General features: G+C 36.5%; 2 protein-coding genes across 2 annotated transcripts; one reads left to right on the forward strand and one right to left on the reverse strand.

Annotated features, from left to right (window-relative positions):
• Positions 1-5397: 5397 nt before the first annotated feature.
• On the forward strand, positions 5398-10394 carry LOC110752334 (plant viral-response family protein). The gene is made up of 2 exons (XM_021952957.2): positions 5398-6223; positions 9629-10394. The coding sequence occupies exons 1-2, from the start codon at positions 5877-5879 to the stop codon at positions 10095-10097; spliced, it is 816 nt and encodes a 271-aa protein (XP_021808649.2). The 5' UTR covers positions 5398-5876; the 3' UTR covers positions 10098-10394.
• A 2346-nt stretch (positions 10395-12740) lies between these two features.
• On the reverse strand, positions 12741-23065 carry LOC110752335 (Mob1/phocein family protein). The gene is made up of 7 exons (XM_021952962.2): positions 22894-23065; positions 20820-20868; positions 18637-18745; positions 18392-18485; positions 17423-17556; positions 17158-17321; positions 12741-13199 (listed from the first exon to the last, which is right to left on the reverse strand). The coding sequence occupies exons 1-7, from the start codon at positions 22914-22916 to the stop codon at positions 13125-13127; spliced, it is 648 nt and encodes a 215-aa protein (XP_021808654.1). The 5' UTR covers positions 22917-23065; the 3' UTR covers positions 12741-13124.
• Between the last annotated feature and the right edge of the window lie 4876 nt (positions 23066-27941).

A 27941-nucleotide genomic window follows, 5' to 3' on the forward strand; every position in this document is an offset into this window, starting at 1 on the left:
AAAAAACTAGCCTTGCCAAATGACATTGTTTGGTCCAAGGCTCAGTCAATTTTTTTTTAATTGACCTGGCCTCAAAACGACATCATTTTGAGCCAGGTTTTTGAGGGAAAAAAAAAAAAAAAAAAAAAGCTCCAGCACTTACCCACCCGACTCTGCACAGCAGCTCTCCAAACCATTTTCCTTCCCAATTTCACTTCTTCTCTTCCCAGCCTCTCAAACCCTAACCTCCCAACCTCCATCACAACTCTTCGTCGGTGACTTAGTGCCGACACCACCACCTTGCCGCCGTCCACTGCCCTTATTTTCAACAACAAGTAAGCAAAATTTATATTAATAAATTTATAATGATAATATATATTGTTGATATATATTTTTTTTTAATGTAATGAAATTTATGGATATGAATATGATAATGTAGATTGATTGAGTTTATGCTTGATTGATAATGTAGATTGATTGAGTATATATTGAATATTGATTGATATTTGATATGATAATTTGGTATATGGAATATAGATTGATATGGGTTTAGGGGTATATTGAATATTGATAGAAATTAATGATTGATTGAATTAATTGGTTTGGGTTTAGGGTATATTGAATTTGTATAAAAATCAATGATTGATTGAATTAATTGATTTGTAGATTTATGGAACGATTCTTTAAAAGAAAATTATCTACCGATAGTCCTTCTCCGTCTAATCCGGGTAGTTCAAATGCAAAACCAATTGAAGTAGATGAGATATTGGCTAATCTTCAGGCAGACCCTGGACTAAGAACTCGAATGATGGATTATAGTCCTAGTATTTGGGTTGAGATCCAAAGAGCATATCTACAAAAGGGACCTTGTCAACCTAAAAGTTATAAATTCCCACAAACTAATCAGTTGGGAATTAATAGACGCTTCATTGCTCAATGATTTAATGAGTATGATTGGTTGGAATATAATATAGCTAAAGATGTTGCGTTTTGTCTTCATTGTTATCTCTTCAAGCCTAATTTTGATCAAGTGGTGGTGATGCATTCACTGGGATAGGCTTTCATAATTGAAAGAAGGGGAAAGAAATATTTAACCTTCATGTTGGACCGGTTGGTAGTGTTCACAACCAAGCTAGAGAAGTTGCTTACAATTTGATGCATCAAACTACACACATTGAAACAATTGTGATCAAGCAAACAAACCAAGCTCGCACGGCTTATCGTTCTTGCTTGAATGCATCACTCAAGTGCACTAGGTATTTGTTGCGACACGGTCTTTCTTTTCATGGTCATGATGAAAGTGCACAATCAAGTAATAAGGGGAATTATTTAGAGCTTTTGCAATTTCTTGCGGATTATGATGAAAAAGTTAAGGCCGTTGTGTTGGAACATAATATTATTAAAAATCCACTTCGCAACAAAATGAGAGATCAATGGTTGAATGATAGCTTGATTGTTTACATTGAGAGAGATGTTTTTGCTTGTATTGATAACGAAACTATAATGCAACGTTTTCAAAATATGAAAACTCATTGTGGACAATTGTAACTTGTATTATTGGTTTTGTTATGAATTATGAATGGAAGTACTATCTTTCTATCTTTTTAGTATTATTTCCTTTGTAAAAAAATTTCGGAACTTTTACACTATGACCCCTTGGCCACATAATCCTGGATCCGCCACTAACCTTAACCTTATAACTTGCGTGTTTATGGATCCTTTTTACAAAGTTGTGGTACTCTTATATTTAAACTAGAATAAAGACGTCATTTTACATCCTCAAGGTCAACACTTACCAATTCCTTATAATGTTGATACATATCCTTGTGATTTGCAACATTATAGATTGGGTGAACCATAAGGTTGTAATCTTGGTCCAAAAACATGTAAATTATTACCTTAATCGTGTAACTTACGTTTTTATGGATTCTCTTTACAACGTTGTGGTACCATCGTATCCAAAACATTGTAATATGGGTCCTTAATCTTGTAAACCTCATGTTTACTAGAAGAAGGACCCTATTTTACATCCTCAAGGTCAAAACTTACCAATTTCTTGTAATGTGGATCCATATCCTTGTAATAAGGTGATTTGCAACATTATGAATTAGGTGAACCCTAAGGTTGTAATCCCAGTCCAAAAACGTGTAAATTGTTATCTTAACCTTATAACTTGCGTGTTTATGGATCCTTTTTACAACGCTGTGGCCCTTTGTATCCAAAACATTGTAATATTGATCCTTAATCTTGGTATCCTCGTGTTTATAAGAATAAGGATTCCATTTTACATCCTCAAGGTTTACACTTACCAATTCCTTGTAATGTGGATCCATATCATTATAAAATGTGTATTTACAACATTGTGGATTGGGTGAACCATAACATTGTAATCATGATGCAAAACCTTGTAAATTGCTACCTAATTATTGGAATTTACAAGTTTATTTACCTTACGAAGTTATGTTACCCTATGGCATCCAAAACATTGTAATACTAGGCCTTAATATTGTAAACCTTCATGTTTACTAGCATAAGGACCCTTTTTTACACCCCCAATGTCCACCCTTATCAATGTAAATAGGGGATTATAACATTATGGATGGGGACCTTAACGTTGTAATCTGATAGACCTTAACGTTGTAATTCGAGGAAAAAGAGTTGTAAATTGCTACCCTAATAAGATTCACAATTTCCAATCCATGGTAATAGTGTAGACACCAACTAAGAGACGCAATAGAGGAGTTTGATTTGTTTTAGGACCTGTATTGCTCAAATCAGACTATGTCAAAGCTTACATTCAAGAGCATAATGTCACATCCCGGATAGACTCCGCCGTAGCACGATATTGTCCGCTTTGGGCCCCCCCTCTCTGGCCCTCACGGTTTTGTTTTTGGGAGCTCACGACTAACTTCCCAGTGGGTCACCCATCCTGGGATTGCTCTGGCCCCCAACTCGCTTAACTTCGGAGTTCCTACGACTCCGAAGCCAGTGAGCTCCCAAAAGGCCTCGTGCTAGAAAGAGAAGTGCCCACACATTTAAGCACTTCACATTTCCCTCCCCGAGCGATGTGGGATTGCTCACCGTTCTTGTTTCCCCAAGACACGGGTCTTACACATAGAATGTACATGGGAAGCAAAGAGATTGGTAACTCAATTACTTTCTTCCCCTTCATTACCTCATTTAGTATTTTTTAATGTTACATACTTATATAAAATTTCAAATATTTTAGTTGAAATTATATATATTATATGTAAATACCATAAATGTGTATTATATAGTGATTATAAAGTGCAATATCTATTATCGGATATTCTTATTTAACAATTTTGTATTGATGTGAACATGAACAAGGATATTTGTATTTATTGGATATTCTTCTTGTTAGTACCATATCTGATCCTCCACTCATCCATTGACACGTGGATCACTTAAACTCCCCAAGTGCCCAAGGCTCCGAACAATCAGCATCGCCAACAGATGATATTGTCTCAAAGCAGCAAAAGGTCGCTACAGGCCTAACACAGTCTACAATCGGTATCCCCTATCGATTCTGCAGAATCAACCTCGAAGCACCCGCCCGAAATATCCAGGGACTCGTGTCAACCTCATAGGGCCCTCTCACGAGTCCCACATCGAAATTAAGTACCAAGAGCATACAAAATGCCCTCTATAAATAGGCCCTTTCACTACAATATAGGGGTAAGACTTTTCAGCTTGACTTTTATACTAATATATTGTCAACAGCAAAAGCTCTCAGAAAACAAACTTACTTCGGCATCGGAGGGTCTTAGGCTGGTTCCACACCGTTTCCATAGACCTTACGAATCCTGTCTTCCTTCTATTCAGGATCAGCATCCAAGGACAGGAAGAATCGGCGTCTAGTACTCAATCGATCTCTAAGATCGTCCGTATCACTTGTAAGTTGCACTTATCTCTATCTGTTCAGTTTTAGTGCCAACACTTCTTTTAAACCAATTATATAGACAAAACTCGAGGTGAAGAAATTTGATGGATAAAGACTTCCAAGCTCTCAAATAAATATTAATGTGCATTCACCAATTCTATGAAACACAAGAAACAAAAATTAAAACTATCAGCCTCAATTGATTTTTAAAAACTAAACATAAAATACAGAGGAATTAACCACAACTAGACATTAGAATTTATATAAATAAAGCCACCAACTATCATAATGAAATTGAGTAAAGCTACAATGAGGTGAAGGATTGAAATTAGGAAGAAAAAAAAGAGAGTCTAAAACGGTTCTCATAAAAAAAGATAGTCTAAAACGGTAACTTTAGATTTATAAAAGTAAACAAATGTCATTGCGAAATTCATAAGCATGCCATCATGAGTCAAATAGAATAAATTCAATTGAAAAATAACATGTCAAAGCATATGTCAATTGCCAAATAGGGAGGTCGTAATTGCATGACCCTTATGCAATTGCATTTGCATTAAATATTAACCAAAGGTGGAAACTTGATAACTTGTATAATTAGTACCCATGATTTTAAAAAAAACTGGGTGTATCGGTACACCTGGTGCACTATAGACATTGCCCTAAATCATGGGTTAGATCTAAAGAGACGAATTTGGACAAAAATGACCCTTGAAAATGGCATGTGACCACTTGTTACTATTTTTAACGATATGTTGGATAATAGCTAGGTGACGACAAGGACCATTTTTTATGTGCAAAATTTGACATTAAAAACCATCAATATCACAAAAAAATGTTAAGAACGCAAAGTAACAATTTCGCGAAGCTCATTGATGCTTCGTGATTAAAATCCCTTCTATGAATTTACTATTTAGGCTTGACACAGGTGATGAAACGGGAAAATTACTGTAAGAAGAAAATGACCCGACGGTGTAGGTCTAGGATGGGCCCACCACGTTATGGGAGATGTCGAAGAAGGCGCACGAAGGACACACGTGAAAACAATTCCCCTTTTAACAATCTCCGTCTCTTTCACCATCATCATCACATTCACAAGAGACACAGCCAGCCAGCCCCCCTTTACACTTCCGTCTCTCTTTCTCTCTCTCTCTCTCTCTCTCCTCTCAGTCTTGGTGGCTTTTTGGGTCTGAAAAAAAGAAGACAAGGCTTTGATCAATCATACGCTTATTAGTATTGCAAGTACGTCGATTTGAATTATTATTTTTCTTTTTCTATTTAATATCAATGATGATTGCTCTTTACACGCTAATCAATTACTTTGTAATCTTCAAATAATTCCACTCACTAATAATCATAATAAATATATTTCTATGTTTCTCTCTCTACCACTTTCTTTGGGAAAAGAAAGAAGCTGGTTTTGTGAATTGTGATGCAGTTTTATATGTGTTAAAGCTGGGTTCTTGTTTCTAGGCTGTCTTGAGCTTTTGGGTAAATTTCTACTCTTTTTTCACAACCTTTTTTCTTCAAACAATCTTGTTTAATTGGGCTTTTTTTTTTATCAGCTGTTCAACTTTGACTTTCTGGTGAGACTTTTTTATTTCTTCTGTTTTTGGTCTAACTTTCAAATACCAACAAAGAGCTTGACTTTCAAGAATGGTTCCTCTTCTTCTTTTCATCAAAATGAGACTTTAGAAACTCAAAACTATCTGTATTTGGTTTTTTCATGAAAGGTAATTGACAAATACTCGCATAAATTTTCTAATCGAAGTCTTTTTTCTAGAAGAACCAAATTCATTCAAAGCAAGAGACCCAAAAGGCAGCCACAACTTTCAACTGAAACAAAGAAAAAGAAATTCAAAGTACGACCCTCAAAGTGTCTCCCCTTTAAAGGGAATGAACTGGTTTTGTTGAAGAAGGCGAAGGAGTTGCAGATTGAGATCTCAAAAACACAGGGACTGTGACTGGTGCACGTATATATAATATATCAGGCAAGATGGGTTCTTTCCCAGGTCATGCTCTGCCAGGGACGTTGTTTTTTGTAGTTGGGGTATGGCACGTATGGAGCTCGTTGGTGAGATATGTATCCAACCCCAAGTCTTTCCGAGTTCGGGTATGGAGTCCTGTGCCGGGTTTTGATGGGAGGCTCAAGTATTTGGAGCTTTATATTATAGCTATTGGTACTTTCATTGATTTGTGTATCGAGCTTTTGTATTCGACCCATCTCAAGTTCTTTGTCAATGGAGTCTTAAACCCTTCTCACATGAATGATTTTGAGCACTCTGGAATGCTTCTTATGTTCTTTATCTTTGGCGTTGTCAGTCTGCTCTCAGAGAAGACAAGGTATGCTTGTAGTCAATTGATTCATCATGTTAATTTCCTTTTTCATTATCTTTTATGTCGTGCTGTGTAACAATCTGTTTAATTCTTGGGAAAGTTATAGGATACAGAAAGAGATAAAATTATGGACTGTTAGATCTTTAGTACTTGAGACCAGTGTTTTAAAACGTTTAGGCGTAAAAGGAGGCGTTTGATCGAGAGCCTTGCGTTGAAAGGCGCCCCTATTAAATCACTGCTTGAGACTGATGAAGTAAATGTTTCAGTCAATTGAGAGCATTACATTTTTTATTTACTCAAGTGGATGTTTTCACTGCACCAAAAACAAATTAACAAAAATGACACACATCCAAAAGCTTTTTTTTTTTGTTTCAGGTTGGAGGCATTTGTATCTGTGTTTCTTCTGTTTCTTTGGTGTTGTAAAGATTTTAATTGATGGTAATTATAGAAACTTACTAAGCAAAACTGTTGAAATAATAGTACTTGCACATGTAGATTGCTGTGGCACCTGGTGTATATTAGGTGGGAAGAATAATTTGCAATTAGATATTCCAGAATCCAGTGCAAGTGAATAGGGCATGGGGTGGTTTACATTGAGTACGGCCTAAGCTTCCTTCAGGCATCCTCCATCTGTGTCATCTGTTCTTTTGTCTCTAGGTTGTTTTCATTTAGTGGTTTTATTATCGTGTTGATATTGGTTTGACATTATTTATCATGATTATTACTGGTTTTCTAGTGAATCTGTATACTGAAACTAAGAAGATAACAAATTAATAATTTCCCCATTTAGGACATCAGTAAAACTTGGGCTTTCGCTCTGTTCTGGGCAACTCAACAGTTTGGCTTGTTGTGCAGAGTGTTTGTGATGTAGTACAGCCCGTAGGTGTTAAATTAATCACTTAATAATCGAACTGAGAAGAATATAAGAGATCGAGGAGAAGAAATATAGATCGAAAAGACGAGACAAAGGGCAGAAACAGTATAACAAAGAAGAATATCGGAGGTCGAGGGGAAGAAAATATAGACCGAAGGGACGAAATCAGAGAGTTCTAGGAAAAGGTTTACTCAACATTCAAATCTGAATTTTAAAAAACTACATGGGGGTATTTATAGCAAACTAAAACCTGGACATAATACGATAAAAATCCCTTGCTTAAACAGAAATCCTAACCCAAATAAAATAGGAAGCTTAAAACTAGAAATCTGGAAATCTGGAAAAGTAGAAATCCTACTAGAATTTGGAAAACTAGAGAATCTAGGAAACTAACAAATACATTAGGAAACTAATAAATTTAGGTCCTACGCATCCTGCATCAGTTTGGTATTAGTCAACCCAGTTTTTAAGAGTCAATGAAATTGCAATTTGTTATTTTATTTCTGTTCTGTGATAGCCTTAAATATTGTATATCCGGAAGCAAATGGATGTCAGCAAGACCCTCCTTTCAAACAGCACACCCTCTCCCCATCACCACTTCCCTTCCTCCCCTAAAACCTTTGAACCCCGCAGTAGATTTCCCTTCTTTATCCTGGTCCCCCCTCCCCAGGAAAAGAGGCACAGCTTCTTGACTTGAGAAATACTAGTCTTAGAGGTAACAAAACCTTTTATTCCTCTAAGCTTGTTAATGGGGTACAAATTTGAGGGGTTATCCTCAACCATGGTGGTGTCCCTTCATCCAATGAGGTCCAAGAGATCTCAAGTCTGCAGCCTCCTTATTCTGTGGATTCTAATAATTCCTTAGCCCAAGAAATATCTGGTAGGGCCCCTACATTTACGGAACCTAGGCACTAAACAAGTCAGCTAAGAGGTATACATTTATGGCCTACTCAAGTCAGCTCTAGTCATGGAGGAGCAAACTTCCAACCAGCTCCATTGTTTGACCATGGAGGAAGAGTAGATAATTGTTTGAACTTTTATCAGCTCTCAAGATGACAGATTGACTCCTTTGCAGCCCATACAACCTGGTACTACCCATTTTGTACATGTGCATGCTGACGTTGGAGGGGCTTCTTCTACTTCCAATTTTGAGCCAGGCCTGCTGACTTGTGACAGACCCCCCTGATGCCTTCCCTTTTGCTGAAACACAGTAGCTTCTAGATGCTACACATCAACCAAAAACCATTCTTTTTTATTTTGTGTTGCTACAGAAAAGAAGTCAATTTTCCTTTGGAGGAGTCTTCAATGACAATGCATTTGAACCTCCACCTCCCCTCTAGAGGTCAGAAAGTGGTGACACAACCTCAGCAAGTGGTGGAAGAAGGCAGCATGGTCCCAAACTTCAGGGGACTAGCTCTTATGCTCAGAATTTTGAGCCATTTTCTTAACCATCTGAAATTTATGGTCTGGTCCTTCTAACTTTGCCTTTGCTACTGTTTAAGTTCCTCCCTTTGATAGGTGAGGTAAGGGCTCTTACTCCTGTTTTTCCTACCCAAGTTGACATTCATGTCACCAGTACCTGTCAAGCCCTTGCGTGTTGAAGATGAAATAACAATGATTCTGACCATTTGAATAATCTACTTGTCCTAGTAAACTCAAAATAAAAGCATTGATGGGATGTCAATGATCTAGTCTGCTAGTTCATCTAGCAAAAAGAGCAAATAGAAGTAGAATAGGGTTGCGGGTTAGGGCATCAAAATGTTAGTGCTTGTGCAACTTCTGTCTTTCTTTCCATGATCCAATTTTCTTGTGGGAACATTATACGAAGTTCCAGTCTTGGAATACTAAGGCTTAAGGCACCTCCAATTCTGAGTTTCTATAAGCTCATGCCTATTGAGCAGGACCTGAAGAAGCCCAATAGAACCGAAGTCCATGATAATTCGCAGCAGCCTGCAGAATGCAGATTAAATCCATTTCTGCAAAAATATCTCAGAATTACTTGTGAAACTAATTAAATCCAAGTACTTATGAAAACTGATTAAATTTTTATTGGGGTTTTCTTGAGTTCTGACTAGTTAGTATGCAGACCTGAAAATTAAATTATGAGATGGCGGCAGCAACTTCATCAATCTTCTCCTCTGACTCAGTTCATTTATTGCTGCACAGTATATAGGGTTCATGTAGTTTAAACACCTCATTAGATGGTTCAGGATGTTCTCATTGCCACATAGGCCTTAAGCCTTTTGTTGTTGGATTCCCTTTTCTTATTTGATTTGTAGTTGGAATTTTAACATTAGAGACTACAGTTAAACATGGATAGGTGGTGAAAGCTATTTTCGCATTGTTATGGGTGCTTCAACAATATTGCAGTACTCATCCGATCATAACCCCCAATTGTTAATTAAGTGCTAATTTATTCATCCATCACTTCATCTGAGCAATAGCCTCTGTTTTTTTTTTTTTTTTTGGCCTGTTGTGTATGTGATAACCTTGTAAGTATGTCTAATTCTTTTTTTCTTTTAATTTCTTGCATTTAGATTTCTTCCGTTGCCTGAAGGAGCTCTTTGTCTGATTGCTGCCACAGCATTCTGTGCAGAGTATCTTCTGTTCTACTTTCACTCAACAACTCATAAAGGCCTCGAGGGTTATTACCACATCCTCCTTGTCCTTCTAATTGGGCTCTGCATATTATCGACTGTTGCTGGAGCCCTCTTACCAACCAGCTTTCCAATTGATTTATGTAGCGGTATTGCCATGACTCTACAAGGCCTCTGGTTTTATCAGACTGCATTCACTCTCTATGGCCCCATGATGCCAGATGGTTGTCTTCTTAAGGATGATATGATCTCATGTCATCCTGTGGACAATGAGGTCCGGGGTGAGTTGCTTGCAAACTTCCAGTTCTTTGTCATGGTTCTTGGTGTACTTATTGCAGTAGTGGGAGGATATGGTTTTGTTGCTTCAAGATTTGGGCATTCTGATCTAAAGAGCTTGCGTGCGGTATAGGATGTATTGGTTGAAGATCGAAATAGGTGTACGCTAGCTTATCCTTGTTGTATATATTTTTGTTGCAATGTTGGCAGTGGAATAAGTTGAAATAACCCAAAAACAAAAAGGGTTGAAAAGCATTCCTGGGGTAGCAAGATTTCTCTTTTGATGAAACCTGCTTTTTTTCTTTGGGGGGTAAATAAAATGTCACTGTTCTAGCATGATGATGTTTTCTCTTTGGAGAAAGTTTAAGAAAGATTGGAACTCAAGGGAAAACCATCAAGAAACGTTTGAATTAATTTTTAGGTAAAACTATCCCTGTTTGTCTTCAAATCTGCATGCAACCAGTGCTGACAAAATTACTTATGTGATTTTACAGGTTTCTAATGCATATCTGCCAAAAAAAAAAAAAAACTAATGCTTACGGGAGGAAAAAGCTCAAATATGGATTTAGAGTTTGAGGGTCATCAAATATGTGGATTTAGAGTTTGGCATTCATAACATCAAAGATACAAATATAAATTTTTGTCAAATAATGTAGATGCCTTTGCTCAAAGTCATGTTTCTCTCAGTTTGGGCCAAAATTGACTTGGGCAAATTCGATAGCTTTAAAAAGAGATAAATTGAGATTGGGGCACAGAAAATCAAGGAGGAAGCAAGACGTACAATCTCTCTCAAACAGATTTGATCAACTTGATTTCAAGTTTCTCAATAACCTTCTTGCTTTCACTTCTTCATTTCCAGTCGACAACTTCTAAGAAATTTTTTGTTCGTTTGCTCTGCTTCTTCTTTGGGTTGGTATTATTTCCAGTTGACATTCAATTCAAACTGTGATTATCTAAAGTTCCGTTGCATTTTTAGTTTAGGTAGTCCGATTCGAGCTTGGCTCAGTCCTTTTGCTTCTCTTTTACTTGAGATTTTTGCTTCTCTTTTACTTGTATTTCAATCTCACCGGATTTGTTTCACTTATTATCTTAGTTTGTAACGTCCATTTGAACCCAATTTGACTACCATTGAAAGAAGTTCATTCATGCTGATTATAGTTCTAGCACTTTGTTTCGTTGAGCTTTCCGTCACACAAGTGGAATATTGAAGTCCTTAATTGGGGTGAACAACCATATTACAAATTTGCCGAAAAAACAAAGTTATATTTATAATTTGCCACCTTAATTAAAACTTTTCTTCTTCCTTTTTTTTTTTTTTTTTTTTTTGAGAGGAATTAAAACATTTCTTATAATCAGGGTTTTTAACTCAAATAGTCCCCAACTAAATTATTTGTTTAAATGGTCCACACACTCTTTATTATTTGGCGAATTGGTCCCACCGTTACATTTTCTGAGTTTTAGTCATGTGAACGGCAAGTATGTGTATAGGAAGGGTATATGCCTCTTTTTCATAGCTCAAGGGGCTTTGACAGCAACATGAGAGGTTCGAATGCAACATTAGAGATTTTGGGTTAGGGTTCGTATTTGGGGATTTGGGAGATTTTCGAGATTTCGATAATTTTGGCTGCTCATGACTGATGGAGTTCAAGTTCCGCTCGGGTGGAGAGAGTCCTAAATAAAGTAAGGGATTCTCTGTCTGCATTTTATTGTTTTCTGTATATTTGCTTCTTTGCATTTGCATTATTATGGTGCAACCCAAAAGAAGCAATCAGTGTCTCCACCATGCTGAACAAGTATTCGACTGGGAAAGATAACAAAATCCCCTTTGGTACTTGGTTTCATTAGCTGCTCAGCACTTAAAATACTTCTTCCAATTAACTTCATTCTCTTAAAAGAATCCAATTAATAAAGGGATGGAGAATGAAAATCCTGCCAGGATGAATCTGAAGCAGAGAACAAAAAGCAAACTGACCATAGACCACACACTTGCAAACAAAACTGAAGCAACCAGTTGTCCTTAGCTTAATACTTCTAATAAGCAACCAAACTGAAGCAAAGAACCGTGAGACATTGCAGCCTTTATCCATTTTGTGTAGTTCTGCATATGGAGTTTCAAATTTGGGGAAGATGAGAAAGAAAGTGGAGAAAAAATGGCACCTTGCTCGTTTAAGAGCAGACTTGTAGACAGTTTTATCCCTACATTTGACGGCAACATTAACAGAATGTAACGATGGGACCAACTCGCTGAATAATAAAGAGTATATGACCATTTTAATAAATAATTTAATTACGAGACCAAAATGCAAATCGTGCATAAATTTAGGACCATTTGAGTTAAAAACCCAATAATCTATCACCTTTCACTAACTTAGTTCATTTTAGCGTTCAAAAAGTTGCTTGTGCTTCGCACGATACCCTTTCAATGCATGTGTATCAATATTTCAAACGTTAAAATATCCTCCAACAGAGTCACATGCAAATCACACAGCCTTTTTTGAACGAAACAAATATACAGTTTTATAGATGGCACGTTATAACAAAATCTTAATTGAAGTAGCAAATTTACTCAAATATTTTGTTTCCGTTCATATGGGAAATTGCAACAAAGCATATAAATTTTCCAAGTCCTGCCTAGGTGACTCATAACTTGCGAATTTCAATTACCCTAAAACTGCATAAAATACTACAATTCCGAAGGCTACTCTAGGTGATTCATTTTTTCGTAGCCTACACAGACTGCTTATGATAGTCAAACAAAACTGATTAAAACAGCATATCGCTTCAAACAATCTAGAATTTAGATTTTATTTCCAAACCAGTTTCACACTTGAGAGAATGAGCTACTACTATTTTACATAAAACCAACAAAATCAAATGCAGCACCCACATTGCATTTCCATATGATAAACCAGCTGGGTAAAGTTTCGGCTGACTGACTTCAGCCAAATTAGCTTACAGCCGCTCATGCAAAGAACAAGGGCTGCCCAATTGCTTTACACAGTATTTCAAATCCCAAATAAATTAGTAGAGAGCAAATATTTAATCTAAGGCACACATCATATGCACAAAAAGTATTTATAGCACGCAACATTGGATACTGTGAAGATGAGTACAATTTATTTAATTTAAATATGCATTCCATGGGATATGCAAACCCTGTTTAGTAAGGAACAATGATGGATTCTATAAGCTCTTGAAGTGGAGCTAGCTCCTTCTTGTCAATTAGCCCAAATTCCTGCAAAAACAAACACAGTATAGTGGGATCAGCAACCGACTTTACCATTCAAGCAAGAACTTTGTACATCAAGTAAGATTTCATGCTGATAAATTAATGTTTAAACACTTCATGCATTTTTTTTTTGTTGTATATTTTCAAACATCACTGAGCTTTTCTTTCATGCACTTGACCGCATATTGCTTTGGTTAGGGGGTTTAAAAGCAAAAAGTTCAATGACGTACTTCGTACTACATATTTGCATCTAGACACTTCACCCAACACTCATGAACTACCCTTCTTATTTGCAGAAATATCATGATTCTAATAATTAGCAATATCTTCTCTCATGATTGTTCATGTTCCTATTCATGGAATCTAGTTATAATCTGATAATAATAGGGCCATGCCATGTGTTTGGACAACTAACAATCTGTACTGCTTTACCGGGAATTGACTTCAATGTTTGAGTACTTCATATTTTCATCAACCAGACAAAGAAGAATAGAAGTAACTCTGTGCTTTCTCGCACTAGCATCAAATATGGCAAATACAATCACACTACTCATAGTCCAATAGAAATGACTTCCTATCAGCCGATACACCGATAGATCGCTATTTTCAGGTGTCGACAATGATAGAGGGGGTAAGTCTATTTCTTCCCTCCTTAGGCGATATATCTCCGATACTTGGGATATCTTCAATATTTTCCAATTTTTGCCGATATTTCCCTGATACTTGCGCATTGTCAAGGCATACGCGAATGCGTGATTTCACGCTAAATCAAAAGAGGCTTACGCCTCTGGAGCCATTTTTTGAATGGTTTTGAACTAAATCTGGCAATTTTGAACTCAAGTCCGGTGGTTTTGGAATGAAAAAAGAAGACAGGAAAACAGAGGAGTGACGAAGAAGATGATGCCTCGGAAACTCTTTAATATATTAAGATACTAACTTTAACGTTGGGCCAAGCCCAAACAAACTCCTTTTTTTGAAGGAAAGCCCAAACAAACTCTTAATATCCTTGTGCCTAAAACTACTTAGAAAATCAGCAAAAATAAGCCCAGAAATCAATTAATTAATTTAAAATTTTACATCTATTTTTGTATATTTCATATGTTTCTATATTTTATGTATAATAATTAAAATAATAGGCCTTTGGTGTGTTAATGGGTTGTACTTAACATCCATGAAAGCTTTACTCTAAACTTCTGTGTTTTAATGCCAATATCTATCTTTTTTGTCAATTTTTCGCTATACTTAAACGATATCAATATATCCCCCGAAATATCCGTAAATTGGAGGCCCAATATTATATGCACGGCCGCTATTTTCATCCTTGCTTCCTACTATGTTTTTGGGGAATTACATAGTACCAAAGTTTCATAAAAGTAGGCATTTCAAACTGTATGAAACTTTCCACATGCTTTTTGGAAACAGCAGAAGCATAAGAACGTACAAAGAGTGTCCCAAGATATGGCTACTAAATCAGATATATTTAATGAAGCACAAAAAGAAGATTAGTTATACTGATACACTGAATTTCAAGAGCAGTAAATTTCTTTTGCAGCTTGTGGCAGTTATGGTATTCCGTCGGCTGTTTTAGTAACCTTAATGTTGTCAGAGATGGCAGGTTGTGGCTGGTGGAATTAAGAGGACTCGAGCTACAGATGATTTCCTTATGTGTATTCAACCTGCTGAGTTGGAGACTTGAGGTACACAGGGCTGCATTTTTAAGTTTCCAAATCCTTCTGGTGATTTCATAATTCCCTGGAATTCAACTTTGGTGAAGGTAGGGCAGATGCCCAGAGCTAGGATGGGTCCCTTTAAGTTCTTTAGTTTCGTGGAATATAGGGATGATTTCTTACCTACTGTTTCTCAATGCTGGACCTCTCAGGCTGCTGGTAAGTTGCAATTTCAAGTGTGTCACAGGCTTAGGCTAATAAAACTGAACTCAGAAGAGGAGTGAGGTCCATGTTGGGAATGTCTCAGTTACGTCTAGGGAAGCTAAAGGAACCCTTGCGGTTTGTCAACATGAGCTGCACTTGGACCCCTTGAATAGAAATCTCAGAGCTCATGTTTACTTTAGATGCATTAATTAGAGGAATTGTTCTAGGATCACGTCCATTGGAATATCTGTTGCCAACATTATGGAAGAGTATGAGGATATCAAGAGTGAAACTTTATCTCTCTATAAAAGCTACAAGTGCAACGAAGAACACCTCATTTCAAATAGGCTTTCCCCTATCAGAAACTTTATTAAAAATTTCGATTTCAGATAGTCAAGCTAATGCTATGTGTATTGAGGTGGCTCTTGACGAGATTCAAGTTCGTATTTCTTTGAATCCCAACAAGGCTCTGGATCCAGATGGTTTAAATGGTCATTTCCTTAGGAAAGCATGATGTATCATTGGTGCAGATGTTACTCAACTGTTACGGAGTTCTTTTTGTATGAGTCAGCTTGTCAAGGAAATAAACTTCACCAACGTGCCCTTGTTCCTAAACTCCCCAACCTTTCCAAGGTGAGTGAATCTAGGCCTATCTCCTCCAGCAACACCCTACATAAAATTATTTCCAAACTCATCGCTAATAGAATCAAGGCTGTTCTTCCGGATATCATTAGAGTCATGACTCATCCCAATCTACGTCTGTTGCTGGCTATAATTGCTGGCTATAATTCCTAACAGTCATGATGCAATGGATCCAAGCCTGCATTACCTATGAGTCCTCTCTTAAAGTCAATGGTGAGTTAGCGGGATTTTTTTTTTCCTAGCAAGAGGTGGCTGTCTCACTTATTCTTCAAAAGAATCTCCACACTAAACCCCTCTTTCAAATTCCAGAGGAAGTGTAGTAAGCTTAGACTCGCACATATTTGTTTTTCTGATGATCTCATCATCTGTCATGGGGACCTTTACCCTGCTTCTGTTTCAATGAGTTCTCTTGATGATTTCCAATCTCTCTCGACCCTAACAGATAATATTAGTAAAAGGCAACACCTAAGGCTCCTATTCTTCAATTCTTTTGCTATTCTCCGCGACACACTCCTATCCAGTACCATGGGAGTCCTGTTATTATTTCCAAGATAAGTTTTCAAGATTGCTCTAACATCATTGACAGGATAGAAGTGGAAATGAAGTCTTGGGTTCAGAATGTTAGAATTTGAGTATCCAACACAAAACCAGTTGGCAATTGGTGGAGAGACCCAAGATCATTTAAACTACTCTCAATGCTTCCATTTCCCATGTGGGACATAAAAGGTGTGCTTCATTGCGAGGTCCAAGGGTTATGGAAATGGTGATGTTTGATTGAGAGTGGAAGACAAGTCCTCAAACACTCTTTGTGAAAGTTGTCTTTTGGGGGTGGAAGACAAGAATTTTGTGGAATTGTAGCTGTTTTTTGGGTAATTTGGTGGGAGAGAAATAGAAGAAATTTTTAGAATCATAGTGGCAATGAAGAGGAGAGCTCTTGTGTAAAATTCAGGGCATCCTTGTAGACTTCACTGTCTCCAGATTTTAGGGATCTTTCACTTTCTGTAATTTTATAAGATTGGGGAGCTTCTGTAGGGGAGTTTATAGAGTTTTGATTATGAAGTCAGAGTATATTTGTTTTGCTTTTTATGAGTTGTATTAAAATGTTGGTGGACCTCTTGTTCATCAAATCTTTGTGCCATGTTTTATGATTATTACTAATAACATTTTGTTTAACCTCAAAGAAGAATACAATAACAGAGCTTTATTTCTCCTTTATTAGGAGATCCTTCGCTCATCACTACCTTCCCACAAACAATCCCTTATTAATTTGTCAATCGTCCTAACACCCTAATAGGCAATCCAATAAAAGGCATGATCCCAAAAATTTACGGCACGCAAATTACCCCATAAGGGGAGGTCCATACAATTCAAAATCAGAAAACACAAGAAAATCTATTTCAAGATATTTTTTTAAAAACGAAGGAAAAAGCAAAGTTATTGGGGGTACTTACACAGGTAAACAGTATGAAATGCTTGAAGCAAGTGTTTAAATGGGCCTCCTCCTTAAGGCTCACAATTTTCTGGAAATGAGAGTGATATATGTGGGCATATACACGGAAAAGTCTTTTGAATATTGTCTTCACAACCTCCCTGAAATTGGGGGGAAATGGTGCGCCTGAAAAACAAGCGAAGGGAACACATATTGGGTCAATGAATTATAATAATCAGATGAAAGGCACAACATGATGAAAAAGAAAATATAATAATAAACATTACCTAGCTTTTGGGGAAATATGGATTCATCATCAAGTTGAGATTCAATCCAGTCCATCAGATATTCAACATATTTTGGAGCCGAGACCTCTATAGGTTTCTTAATTAGTACACCATCTGCCCATCTATACTCATACCTGTAGATTGTTTACAAACAAAAGCCAAAAAAATAATTATTAACAAAAGAAGCTGGGTTAGACAAAAGGTTGTACTAGGCATATAGGGATTCGGTTAATCAATAAAGCTTTCCAATCCATCAGGTAAAAAGAGAAATTGTGTGGTGTTTTGCTGAAAAATTCTCAAAATGATTTTATATAACAGAGACTGAAAATTAACTCTAAAACTGTAGGCACAGTTGGTTACTGGAGAATCCACATCTCGAATAGCCAGAATGGAATTCTTATCTGTAATGGTGTAGGAAGCAAGTACAGGGGTTTGTAGGGCTGAGAAAGGAGGAAAATCCTGAAAAGGGGAAGTTGAAGCATAAGAAGTTCCACATACTGTTTAAAGGAGTAGGTTGGTTGTCCATGGGAGCGAGGAAGTCGGGCATGGTGGGGCAGGGTGGTGAAAGGTGTAGATATATGAGAAGCTTCATTTCATTCTATCTTATCTACAAATATATTGAATATTTACTCTTTTAGTAGTATTAATTAATTGTAAGAAAAAACATGTCAGTACCAGAGACTCAAAGTAATAGTTGAATTAATAGTCTGTCCTTACGCGAACAGCTTGCAGCAAACTGAATCCATTACTATTAACTATTTAACATCTTGTACATTAAATATCCGAATTCATTAATATTGATATGCTTTAAGAAAGGCACTGAAGAACACAAAGGTACAAAAGCTCAAACAATGAAATGTCAAACAATAACGTTTCCATAAACTAATCATTTAAGAAAAAAAGAACAATAAAGTAACAAATATACTGACATACATAATTTAAATAAATAAAAAAGATATAATCCCATACTTGGGGCCTGCAGTCATCGTAGGACAATTCTCTGGAGTACAGAACTCTGTGAGAGTACCATATAACAAGTTGACCTGATTGAAGAAATCCACAGCTGAAATTAAAAGAGCAACAACCAAATTTCAGATATAGATCACCATAGAAGAGATTACATTAAATAAGAAATTGAAAGGAGACATTTTGTGATGTGAGTGTGTGTGTGTGTGTGTGAGAGAGAGAGAGAGAGAGAGAGAGAGAGAGAGAACTGTTGACAGCAAGCCATTCATTCAAATCTTCTCCTGTTGGAAGTTTTACTGCTTCTCTTAGGTTCCCGCTACCTAGTGTAGCATCAATGTGCTTTCTAAGCTGAGCCCCCTGCATCGCACAAGAACAAAAATTAATGAAGAAACTCAGTTCTACCTATATATTTGTAGTATAAAATCCAAAAACCTCTTTCCATTCTTTACATTTTTGGATTTTCGTCCCGGTAAATTGCACTTCTCATCCTTAAATCATAACTTTATGGATTCTCCTTTTCTGATGCAAATTCAGTTTTTTACACATCTTACCAAGTTTTATTTTTCTCATCCCAAAATTGTCTCCAAAAGCATTTAACAGAGTTAAATCCCAAATCTACAGGATTCAAACCGTACAAATCTCACTATTTTAAATCCACAAATTATGATAGTTTAAAACACTTGGAGAAAATACCAATAGGTATCTAAACAAAAATTTATCCACGACTGCATCTCAATAAGGAAGTCAGATTGACAAAAGAAGAAAATTTGATTTACGAAATATACCCATATAATATGGGTACAAATGAAAACAACGAAACTCAACAAAACTTATGTATGTTGGAAGAAAATGCACCCACATAAGGAAGGGTACGCTTAAAAGACCCATAGATACATACACAAAATTAAGGGAGAAAATAATCATGGGTTCATAAAGAGAGGGAAAAAATTTATCCATGGCAGGGAATTAGAGGGATAGAAAAAGAGAATTTGATTGACAAATGTATCCATAAATATGGGTAAAAACCACAACAAGAAAATTCAATGAAACTTATATATGTTGAGAAATGCACGCATATATGTATGGGTACATATAAAACACATGGTACATACATAAGCACACTGACTAGTGACGACTTAATCCAAGCCGTCCAGACCCCACCACCTATATCAAAATCATTTCTGACAACCAATCCAGCATATGCCATCTGTCCAAACGAGCACTTCCATCTCCCAAGTCCCAACCCCCATTGTCAAAGCCTACACATACATACTTCACCCAATCTCTTCTCTCTATCTCTAGTCTGCCACAAACCCTCCTTTCCTCTTCAAATCGTAGATCTCAAACATCTAACAAAACCGCTCCAGAACAAATAAAATCCAAACTTTCACTCATATAAAGAGTGAAAAGGAAGTAAAAACCCACAAGGATTCACATCACAGCAAGCTTTTTACTGCGGCAAACCCTCAGAGGATAAGCTTAAAGCCTACTTCAGAAAATACACCCGAGTTATGCAAAAACAAAGGTTTTGGGTTTGTGGTCCTTGTCGATCCTATTGTTCTTCCTGTTCCTTGTGTTTATTTCCTGCATCCCACATTGAGAAATGATTGTTGTTGCGGCAAGGAGAAGGTGGAGATGTTGTTAGGTGGCTAAAGATAACAAAAGAAAAAAAAAAAAAAAAAAAAAAAAAGCCCCATGGGTTTTTTTGCGCCTGATCAAATCCCCAAAAGTTCGCCCAAACGGACTCAGCCTATCAAATCTCAAGTCAAAGCACTAAGGTTAATCTAGGAATTGAACAAACAAGTTTTTTTTAACTGAAGATAAAAAGGTGTTGGCGTGTCATTTGGTTAGTGCTAAATTACTGACGTGGAGAAAAGTCAAAGGACAAGAATCATAACCGAAAAAGAAACCAAATTCTAATTCAAAGATTAAGCTCGCCAAGATTAGGAACCTAATAATGCTTTGTTTGTCTTTCAAAAAGCTTAGTTAGAGCCCCACATACATGTGCAGTGATGATATATAGAATAAAATAAATAACTCAATAAGTCATTAGCTGGAAGCTGAAACAAGAGAACAAGAAAAAGTGCACTGAGACAGCAGCTCCCCAATCTTCAGCAAATCTAATGTAAAATTACATCAGCAGCATAAGCATTCTCAAAGCTGAGCCACAGAAGCAGGATTATCCTCTAAAGTAGGGTGCTTTAACTATTGCAGTCAATATAACATTAAAATAAAAATGAACACTAAATTTCAAATTTCACTACTAAGAACTGGATATTGCATTTCTAACTTGAACAGAAAACATGGCATGAAAACGCACACAAGCGCATCACCACTGAAAAGTTCAAGCCCAATATATACAACTCTTTGCATGCTCAAACTATCACAAATAAAGATTACCAAAATTACAAGTTAATTAAAGGGAAACAACCTTGCTCCCTGAGGGTGCGCTCTTTTTTGGGCGGAATGTCCTCTGGTTTCTGCATCAATAGTAAACTTAAGTTCTACAAAATTGATAATGACTAAACAATAAATACTAATTTCTAAAGAAGCAAATAAATATGACCTTGCATACATCAACACGCACACACAGGAAAATGAGGCGCAGAGAGAGGGGTTAGAAAGTTGGTGACATATTGAAATTATGGGGTGTTGGTTCTGAGAGCTCATTAAAATTTTAACATCCTCACCCTTTAAGCTTTTCAGTATATAAATAGGTTCCAATTTAATAATTCATTTATCTACAAAGTAATAACTATCAGGAGATTAAATAAACGATAACATGACCATTTGCCTTAAATCTAGCCTCTTCTCACAGCTTTGTACTCTTCTGTTAACTCTACTTAGTCTCAATAAACTAACCAACATTGTGATTTTTTTTTTTTTTTGAGATATATTAATCTAAAACCAGTATAATCCCATATTACAGTAGACAATGAGTCCACTGAATCAAATCTAAATGCGATAAAAATACAAAAAATTGCATTATGGTTACAGAAACTACCACCTAAAAAAACAGCACCGCCTCCAATCTGAAAATATATTGTAGAAAAAGGAGCATCCTTAGACCGAAGCCCACAAGGAAGACCCAAATCGAACATGGTCATGCAAAACCTCTACACCCTTCGCTCCATAATTGTCAAAAATCCTTCTGTTTATTTACAAGCAACACATCCCAAAACACAGACAAAACATCACATGTCCAGAAAACTTCACCCTTTTTACATCCCCTCAAAAACCTTAACCTTTCAAATAATATTGCAGTACAGGAGATCCCTCTCCAGAACAAACCTAAACAACCATTTCCCGAGTAGCCCCTTATTTTTCATCAACAAATTACCCACCCCTAAACAAGACTTTGCTTTCCTTCTAGATATTACATCTCAACCAAACCAATGCTCCTTATTCCTTTCTCCTTTCCTCAGTACCTTCCCACAAGAAATTCTCATTAACTTTTCTAACTTCTTTGCCACTTTGCAAGAACTCTAAATACGGAAAGATATCAACTGGCAAACTACTCAAAAGAGAATGAAGTAAGAGTAAGCCATACTCCCTGCCCTTCCAAATGAAACCTCCACAGCAATTTCCCAAGTAGCGCCTCAAATTAGCCACCCCAAAACCATCCTTTTCTTCATTCTATATATTACATCCCAACTAATCAAGTGCTCATTGCTTCCTTTCTCAATACCTTCATACAAGGATTTCCTCATTACCTCTTTGAACCTTTCTTACACTTTAATTGGAATTATAAAAGGGAAAGATAATAATTTGGAAAACTTTTCAAACGTATTAAAAGTAGAGTAAGCCTTCCTCCCCTCGGCAAAAACAGCTTCCTTCCATCTGCCACAGCATTCTTTGCATTCTACACATTCATCCCATTTCAATACCAGAGAACAGCAACATATTGAGTAAATAGTTATTATCCGTCAGGTTCCAGACACCAAATCATCATTATGAAAAAGGATGCAAAGAAAAAATAATCACTTCCAAGCAACTGAATGACCCATGTCATGCAAAAACTACCATATTGCTATCCATCTATAATGTTATCCACCGCCAACAATCTTGCCGTTATTATTTTCATGAACTACCAAACCTGGAAAAGAGCTTTTGATTATCAATAGGCATCATTTATCACTATTACTAAAATTTAATAACTAACAAAGAGCGAGACAATTATCAATGGTCATTCGATTTAGTTTCTTTCTTTACACTAATCCTCGCCTACCAAATTCTGCATTTGCATAACACTTACAGTATCATTGTGTTTGAATAACAAAAGATAAAACTGTGGGAGGGGAGAAAAACCCATTAATCAACACAAATAGAGCAAAACAAACCTATCAAAAGTCACCAATTTCATAGATCAAGTGAAAGCGCTCCCAGTATAACATATCAGGCATCAACTGATCAGGAAGGAAAGAAAATGGAAACTTCCAAGCATAGAAGAAAGTTCAATTCTTAAAGATAATAAAGAAATATACACATCAAAAGTTTATACTTGCCTGCCCAGACCGAAGAGACTCATGGCTCGCGAGAGAGAAGGAAGAGGTTTGTGTGTTGTCAATCCTTCGTCTTTCTTTAGCTGCGATCGAGCTGAAAAAGAAAAGGCCCGTACTTTTTGTTGTAAACCAAAACAAAAAACACAGGAAACTGTTTTTTTTTTTTTTTTGGGAAAAACTCCTCTTTGGTCAGTAGGTTTTATAGGAAAATTCAATTTGATCACTTTTATAAAAAAAAATTACCCTTTTTTTTTTACCAAAGTTAGAAAGGGGACGAGTTTTTCTTATACATGTTGTAAGTTAAGTCATAGTGTCATTGGGATTAAAACCTACACTACTGTTTGCAAGTTAAGTCATACTTGGCTAGACCAAAAATTTAGCCGATTTGGTCATCTATATATATCAAGCAAAAGGCAGAGAATGGTAAAACATTCAAAATACCAAAAATTGCCCTTGGTTAATGCAAAAATATTAAGAATTGAAATTAGGGAGTTTTACTAAAATACCCAAAATGGGGGCTGAAATTATAAAAATACCCAACACCCAAAACACTTTATAAACATACCCAAAACTCATCATTACACACACTCAAAACCCATTTATAAACATACCCAAAATCCATCATTACACACATACCCAAAACCCATTTTGGGTATGTTTCTATGTTTAAATAGTGCTTGGGTATTTTTATAAATACATGTCTAGGATTGGGTATTTTTATAAATATCTATTGAAGATATTAATTAAATGAGGATAATATGGTAAATTCACACTTTTTCATATTAAAAAAAATTAAAATTAAAATTTAAAAAAAATCAAATAATGGATCCTATTTTTATGGAACACAACTACCCATTATCTTTTTTAATTCTAAAATAAATTTTAATTTTAAAAAAAAAAAAAAAAACCTCTCACAGGCCCGAAAACACGTGCGGAGAGGCTAGTTGTCATTTACAAAGTTTGCAATTTATAAACATTCTATCTAAGTGCAGTTAAAAATAAATAAATGTAATTTAAAATTCATAAAAGATATCTATATATATAAAGCAAAAGGCAGAGAATGGTAAAACATTCAAAATACCAGAAAATGCCCTGAGTTAATGCAAATATTAAGAATTGAAATTATTAATTAAATGAGGATAATATGGTAAATTCACACTTTTTCATATTAAAAAAAATTAAAATTAAAAGAAAAATCAGATAATGGATTCTATTTTCATGGAACACAACTACCCATTATCTTTTTTAATTCTAAAATAAATTTTTAAATTTTTAAAAATAGCCTCTCACATGCGCGAAGGATATTTAGTTAAAAATAAATAAATGTAATTTAAAATTCATAAAAGATAAATAATTATATAGAAAAGGTTCATCTTCACTTATTTATGAAGGATACAAGAATACAATATTTAAACAGGGATGTCTAATGTAACAGTCCTATACTAATTACAGAGTAAATTACAAATTAATCTCATAATTGAAAGCTGTTACAAATTATATTGAATTGACTCATTGGTTTGGTGGTAACTGATGTAACTCCCTAACACTCCCCCACAAACTTGACTTTGGGGAGGTGACAAGTTTGGAAACAAGACGATTGAACCAAAACGTGGGTAAACATTTGGTGAAAACTTCAGCCAGTTAGTGTGTTGAGGGAATAAATTGAACTTGGTGACTTCCCATGGCAATGCATTCGCAAACAAAATGATAATCGAGACCAATATGTTTTGTGCGAGAATGAAAGACCAGATTAGTGGCCATGTAAGCAGTAGAAAGATTGTCACAATTAAGAATAACCGGATGAGGGAGAGGATACCGAAGTTCACGTAAATGGCCTTGAATCCAAATAGTATCAGAACATGCATAAGCTAGAGCACGGTATTCGGCTTCAGCATCGAGAGACTATACGTGGTTTCTTGGCACTCCATGAAATGAGATTGGGTCCCAAAAAGATACATACCCTGTAGTCGATCGACGAGTGTCTGGACACCCTGCCCAATCGGCATCCGAGTATGCAATAAGAAGAGAAGAATCATGGGAACGACAAAGGGATAAACCATGCCCAAGAGTTCCTTTAAGGTAACGAAGTATACGTTTCACAGCCTCCAAATGTGTATCACTGGGAGAACTCATGAATTGAGAAACATGTTGAACTGCGTAGGCTATATTGGGGCGAGTTATGGTGAGATACTGAAGAGCACCCATGAGGTGGCGATATGGAGTTAGATCAGCAAGGGGAGACCCATCAGTACGAGAAGTAAAGGTTTGGGAAGCCATGGGGACTGAGACTGGTTTACAGTCTAGAAGATTACTTTTTCGGAGAAGATCGAGTGTATATTTATTTTGTGTAAGGTGAACAAAATCTTTGATATGTGAGACTTCGATGCCAAGAAAGTAATTAAGCCTACCAAGATCTTTAACCTCAAATTCAATACGAAGAGCATGAATAAAAGTGGAGAGTTGAGAGGGATTACTGCCCGTAAACACAATATCATCAACGTAGAGGAGCAAAATCAGGACATGTGAGCCATCACGATACACAAAGGATGAATTAGATCGACTTTGGATGAAACCAACCCGAAGTAGAAAAGCGCTAAACCTCTGAAACCAAGCGAGGGGGCTTGCTTGAGACCATATATTGTTTATGGAGTTTGCGAACATGAGTGGGCCGAAGAGGATCAGTGAAGCCAGCAGGCTGTTGCATAAACATCACCTCGGAGAGATAACTGTGCAGAAAAGCATTTTTAACGTCGAGTTGCCGTATTCCCCACCCACAAGAAATAGCAATGCTTAGAATGGTGCGAATAGTGATCGGATTGACCACTGGACTGAAAGTGTCAAAATAATCGATCTCGGACTGCTGATGAAACCCTTGGCGACAAGACATGCTTTATATGGTTCAATCGATCCATCATAGCGTCGTTTGATCTTGAATACCCATTTGCAACCAATTGTGTTTTGATGGGAAGAAGAGGGGACAAGTGACCATGTTCCTTGGTGAAGAAGAGCATTGAACTCGTCTAAAATGGCATGCTGCCAATAGGAAGACTTGGACGCTTGTGTGTAACAAGTGGGTTCAATCTCAGACTCAACTGCGGCCATGAGAGCCTGTGGAATTGGATAGTGAGAAGAGAAGTTGGACTGAAATTTCGGGTTGGGTTTGAAGATGCCAGAGCGAGAGAACTTATGTAAAATGCCTTTCTGTGCACAAAAATGCTTGAACATCAAATTATCAAATTCTTTGCCGCCATCACTTTGGAACTATTTAATAGATGATGAAAATTGAGTTTGCAAATAAGTCACAAAGTTAGAGAAATGAGGGAAAACTTTGAATTTCTAGCACATGGGAAAAAGCAATGTGTAACGAGTATCATCATTCGTAAAAAAAACATAATATCGGAAGCCAGAGACAGATATAGTATGGGAAATCCAACCATACTATAAAATTTTAGCACATCCCCAGAAAAATTCATGTAACCGCGAAATTGCAGTATCCACTCCCCAACTCTGACAAAAAAAAATCATCTCTACAATAACCACAATTATTTGAAAATAATTGCTTTTTACATACTAGTATCTGAACTGTTGAAATAAATAATCTAACGGATTAGAGCAAAATTAGGAACTAATTAGATTGGTGGAAATTGGAATTTTATAAAATTGAAAATTGATTCTCCTGAATCAGTAAAATAGATAATTACCATAAACATACTTATGCTAAATGGATGGTGGGTCGTTGGAAATCCTCTTCTTTTCTTTTTGTTGTTAAAAACGTTCATTCAGACCACCCCTAAACCCTTTGTCCTATAAATCCTAAAGCCCTAAACCCCACCCCCTCCAAAGAAAAAGACATACATGGCCAGCCCCCTCAATTTCCCCTAGATGTCGTATGCCCTTATCAATTTCCCCCTCCGATTACCCCTTCTATGACACACCCACTCTCTCCCGCTCACACTGCGGCATGCGGCTCCGATTACCCCTCCCACTCACGGCTCCTCTCTCTCTCTCCAGCTCACGGCTCCTCTCTCTCTCTCTCTCCCCTGAGCACTAACACCCCACCCCATCCCCCCAAAAAATACAGAGGTCCATGGCCGTGAAACTTACAGTGCGTTTGGATGAGGAAATTTAAATGTACAAAGGATTTCATAAATGACGGAAATTAATGTTCTAGAATTTGTAAAGTTTCTTCTTCGGGTGATGGCTTTAAAACACGGAATTTAACATTTATTTGTAAAGTTATCTGTTTTTAAAACTCAATCTCTCTTTGGATTTTAGAAATGACGACTTTGAGATAGAATTTAAAGTTGAGATTTATGATCTCCAAATTCCATGTTTTTTCCCACGCGGAATTTCTAAATTTCTATATTTTTTTTATCCAAACACGAGAATTGGTTCATGACAATTTAGAAATTCTGACTTTTGTCAAAATCCCAAGTTTATTTCCCTCATCCAAACGCACCATTAGGCTTCTGGACAGGCCAGGATTGGGTGAGTTAGGGAAGGCATGTTAAGTAAGAGCCGACCACTTCTTGGTGGAGATTGAGGAAAGACACCTCTATCTCTACGATGTAAGCATATTTATTATTATTATTTCCATTTTGTATTTTGTTTGGATAAGCTTTCCGTTTTTTCTCCATTATTAACTCAATTTTTTTTTATAAAATTTTTAGATTTGATATCTTGGCTTTTTTTGTGTGGATTTTTTCAAAAAATTATTATTGTTATCGTTTTGTCGTTGTGGGTGGTAATTTCATAAGGTGGCGTTAGGTGTCATTTACCCCTGAAGTGTATTTCGAAAAAGACCAACAGAGATGCGATTGAACACCTTTTTAATGAGTCACACCTTGGCCAGAAACGGCCAGCTTATGATGGTATGAGACGCATGTATACAGCAGGTCCACTGCCATTTGTATCTAAAGAGTTTATCAATTGGTTGTGGAAGACGATTCAAAGAGAGAGTTTAAGGTGGCTATCAAATTGGCCAACAAACCCTACCTTTTTCTAATACAAGGGTTCTTACGGAGCAAGCAAGATGACTTGTCTGAAGAGGT

This window comes from Prunus avium, chromosome 5, assembly GCF_965620075.1.
Source record: "Prunus avium chromosome 5, drPruAviu1.hap1.1, whole genome shotgun sequence".
In the NCBI taxonomy this organism is placed as follows: domain Eukaryota; kingdom Viridiplantae; phylum Streptophyta; class Magnoliopsida; order Rosales; family Rosaceae; genus Prunus; species Prunus avium.

Excerpts from the sequence above, each read along its gene's own strand:
- LOC110752335 (XM_021952962.2), bottom strand. The coding sequence starts at position 22,916 with ATGAGTCTCTTCGGTCTGGGCAG. Across the intron at positions 17,322-17,422 it reads CATATTTCCCCAAAAGCTAG|GCGCACCATTTCCCCCCAAT; the intron begins GTAATGTTTATT and ends CTTGTTTTTCAG. Across the intron at positions 13,200-17,157 it reads ATTTCATACTGTTTACCTGT|GAATTTGGGCTAATTGACAA; the intron begins GTAAGTACCCCC and ends TTGTTTTTGCAG.
- LOC110752334 (XM_021952957.2), top strand. The coding sequence starts at position 5,877 with ATGGGTTCTTTCCCAGGTCATGCTCTGCCAGGGACGTTGTTTTTTGTA. Across the intron at positions 6,224-9,628 it reads CTGCTCTCAGAGAAGACAAG|ATTTCTTCCGTTGCCTGAAG; the intron begins GTATGCTTGTAG and ends TCTTGCATTTAG.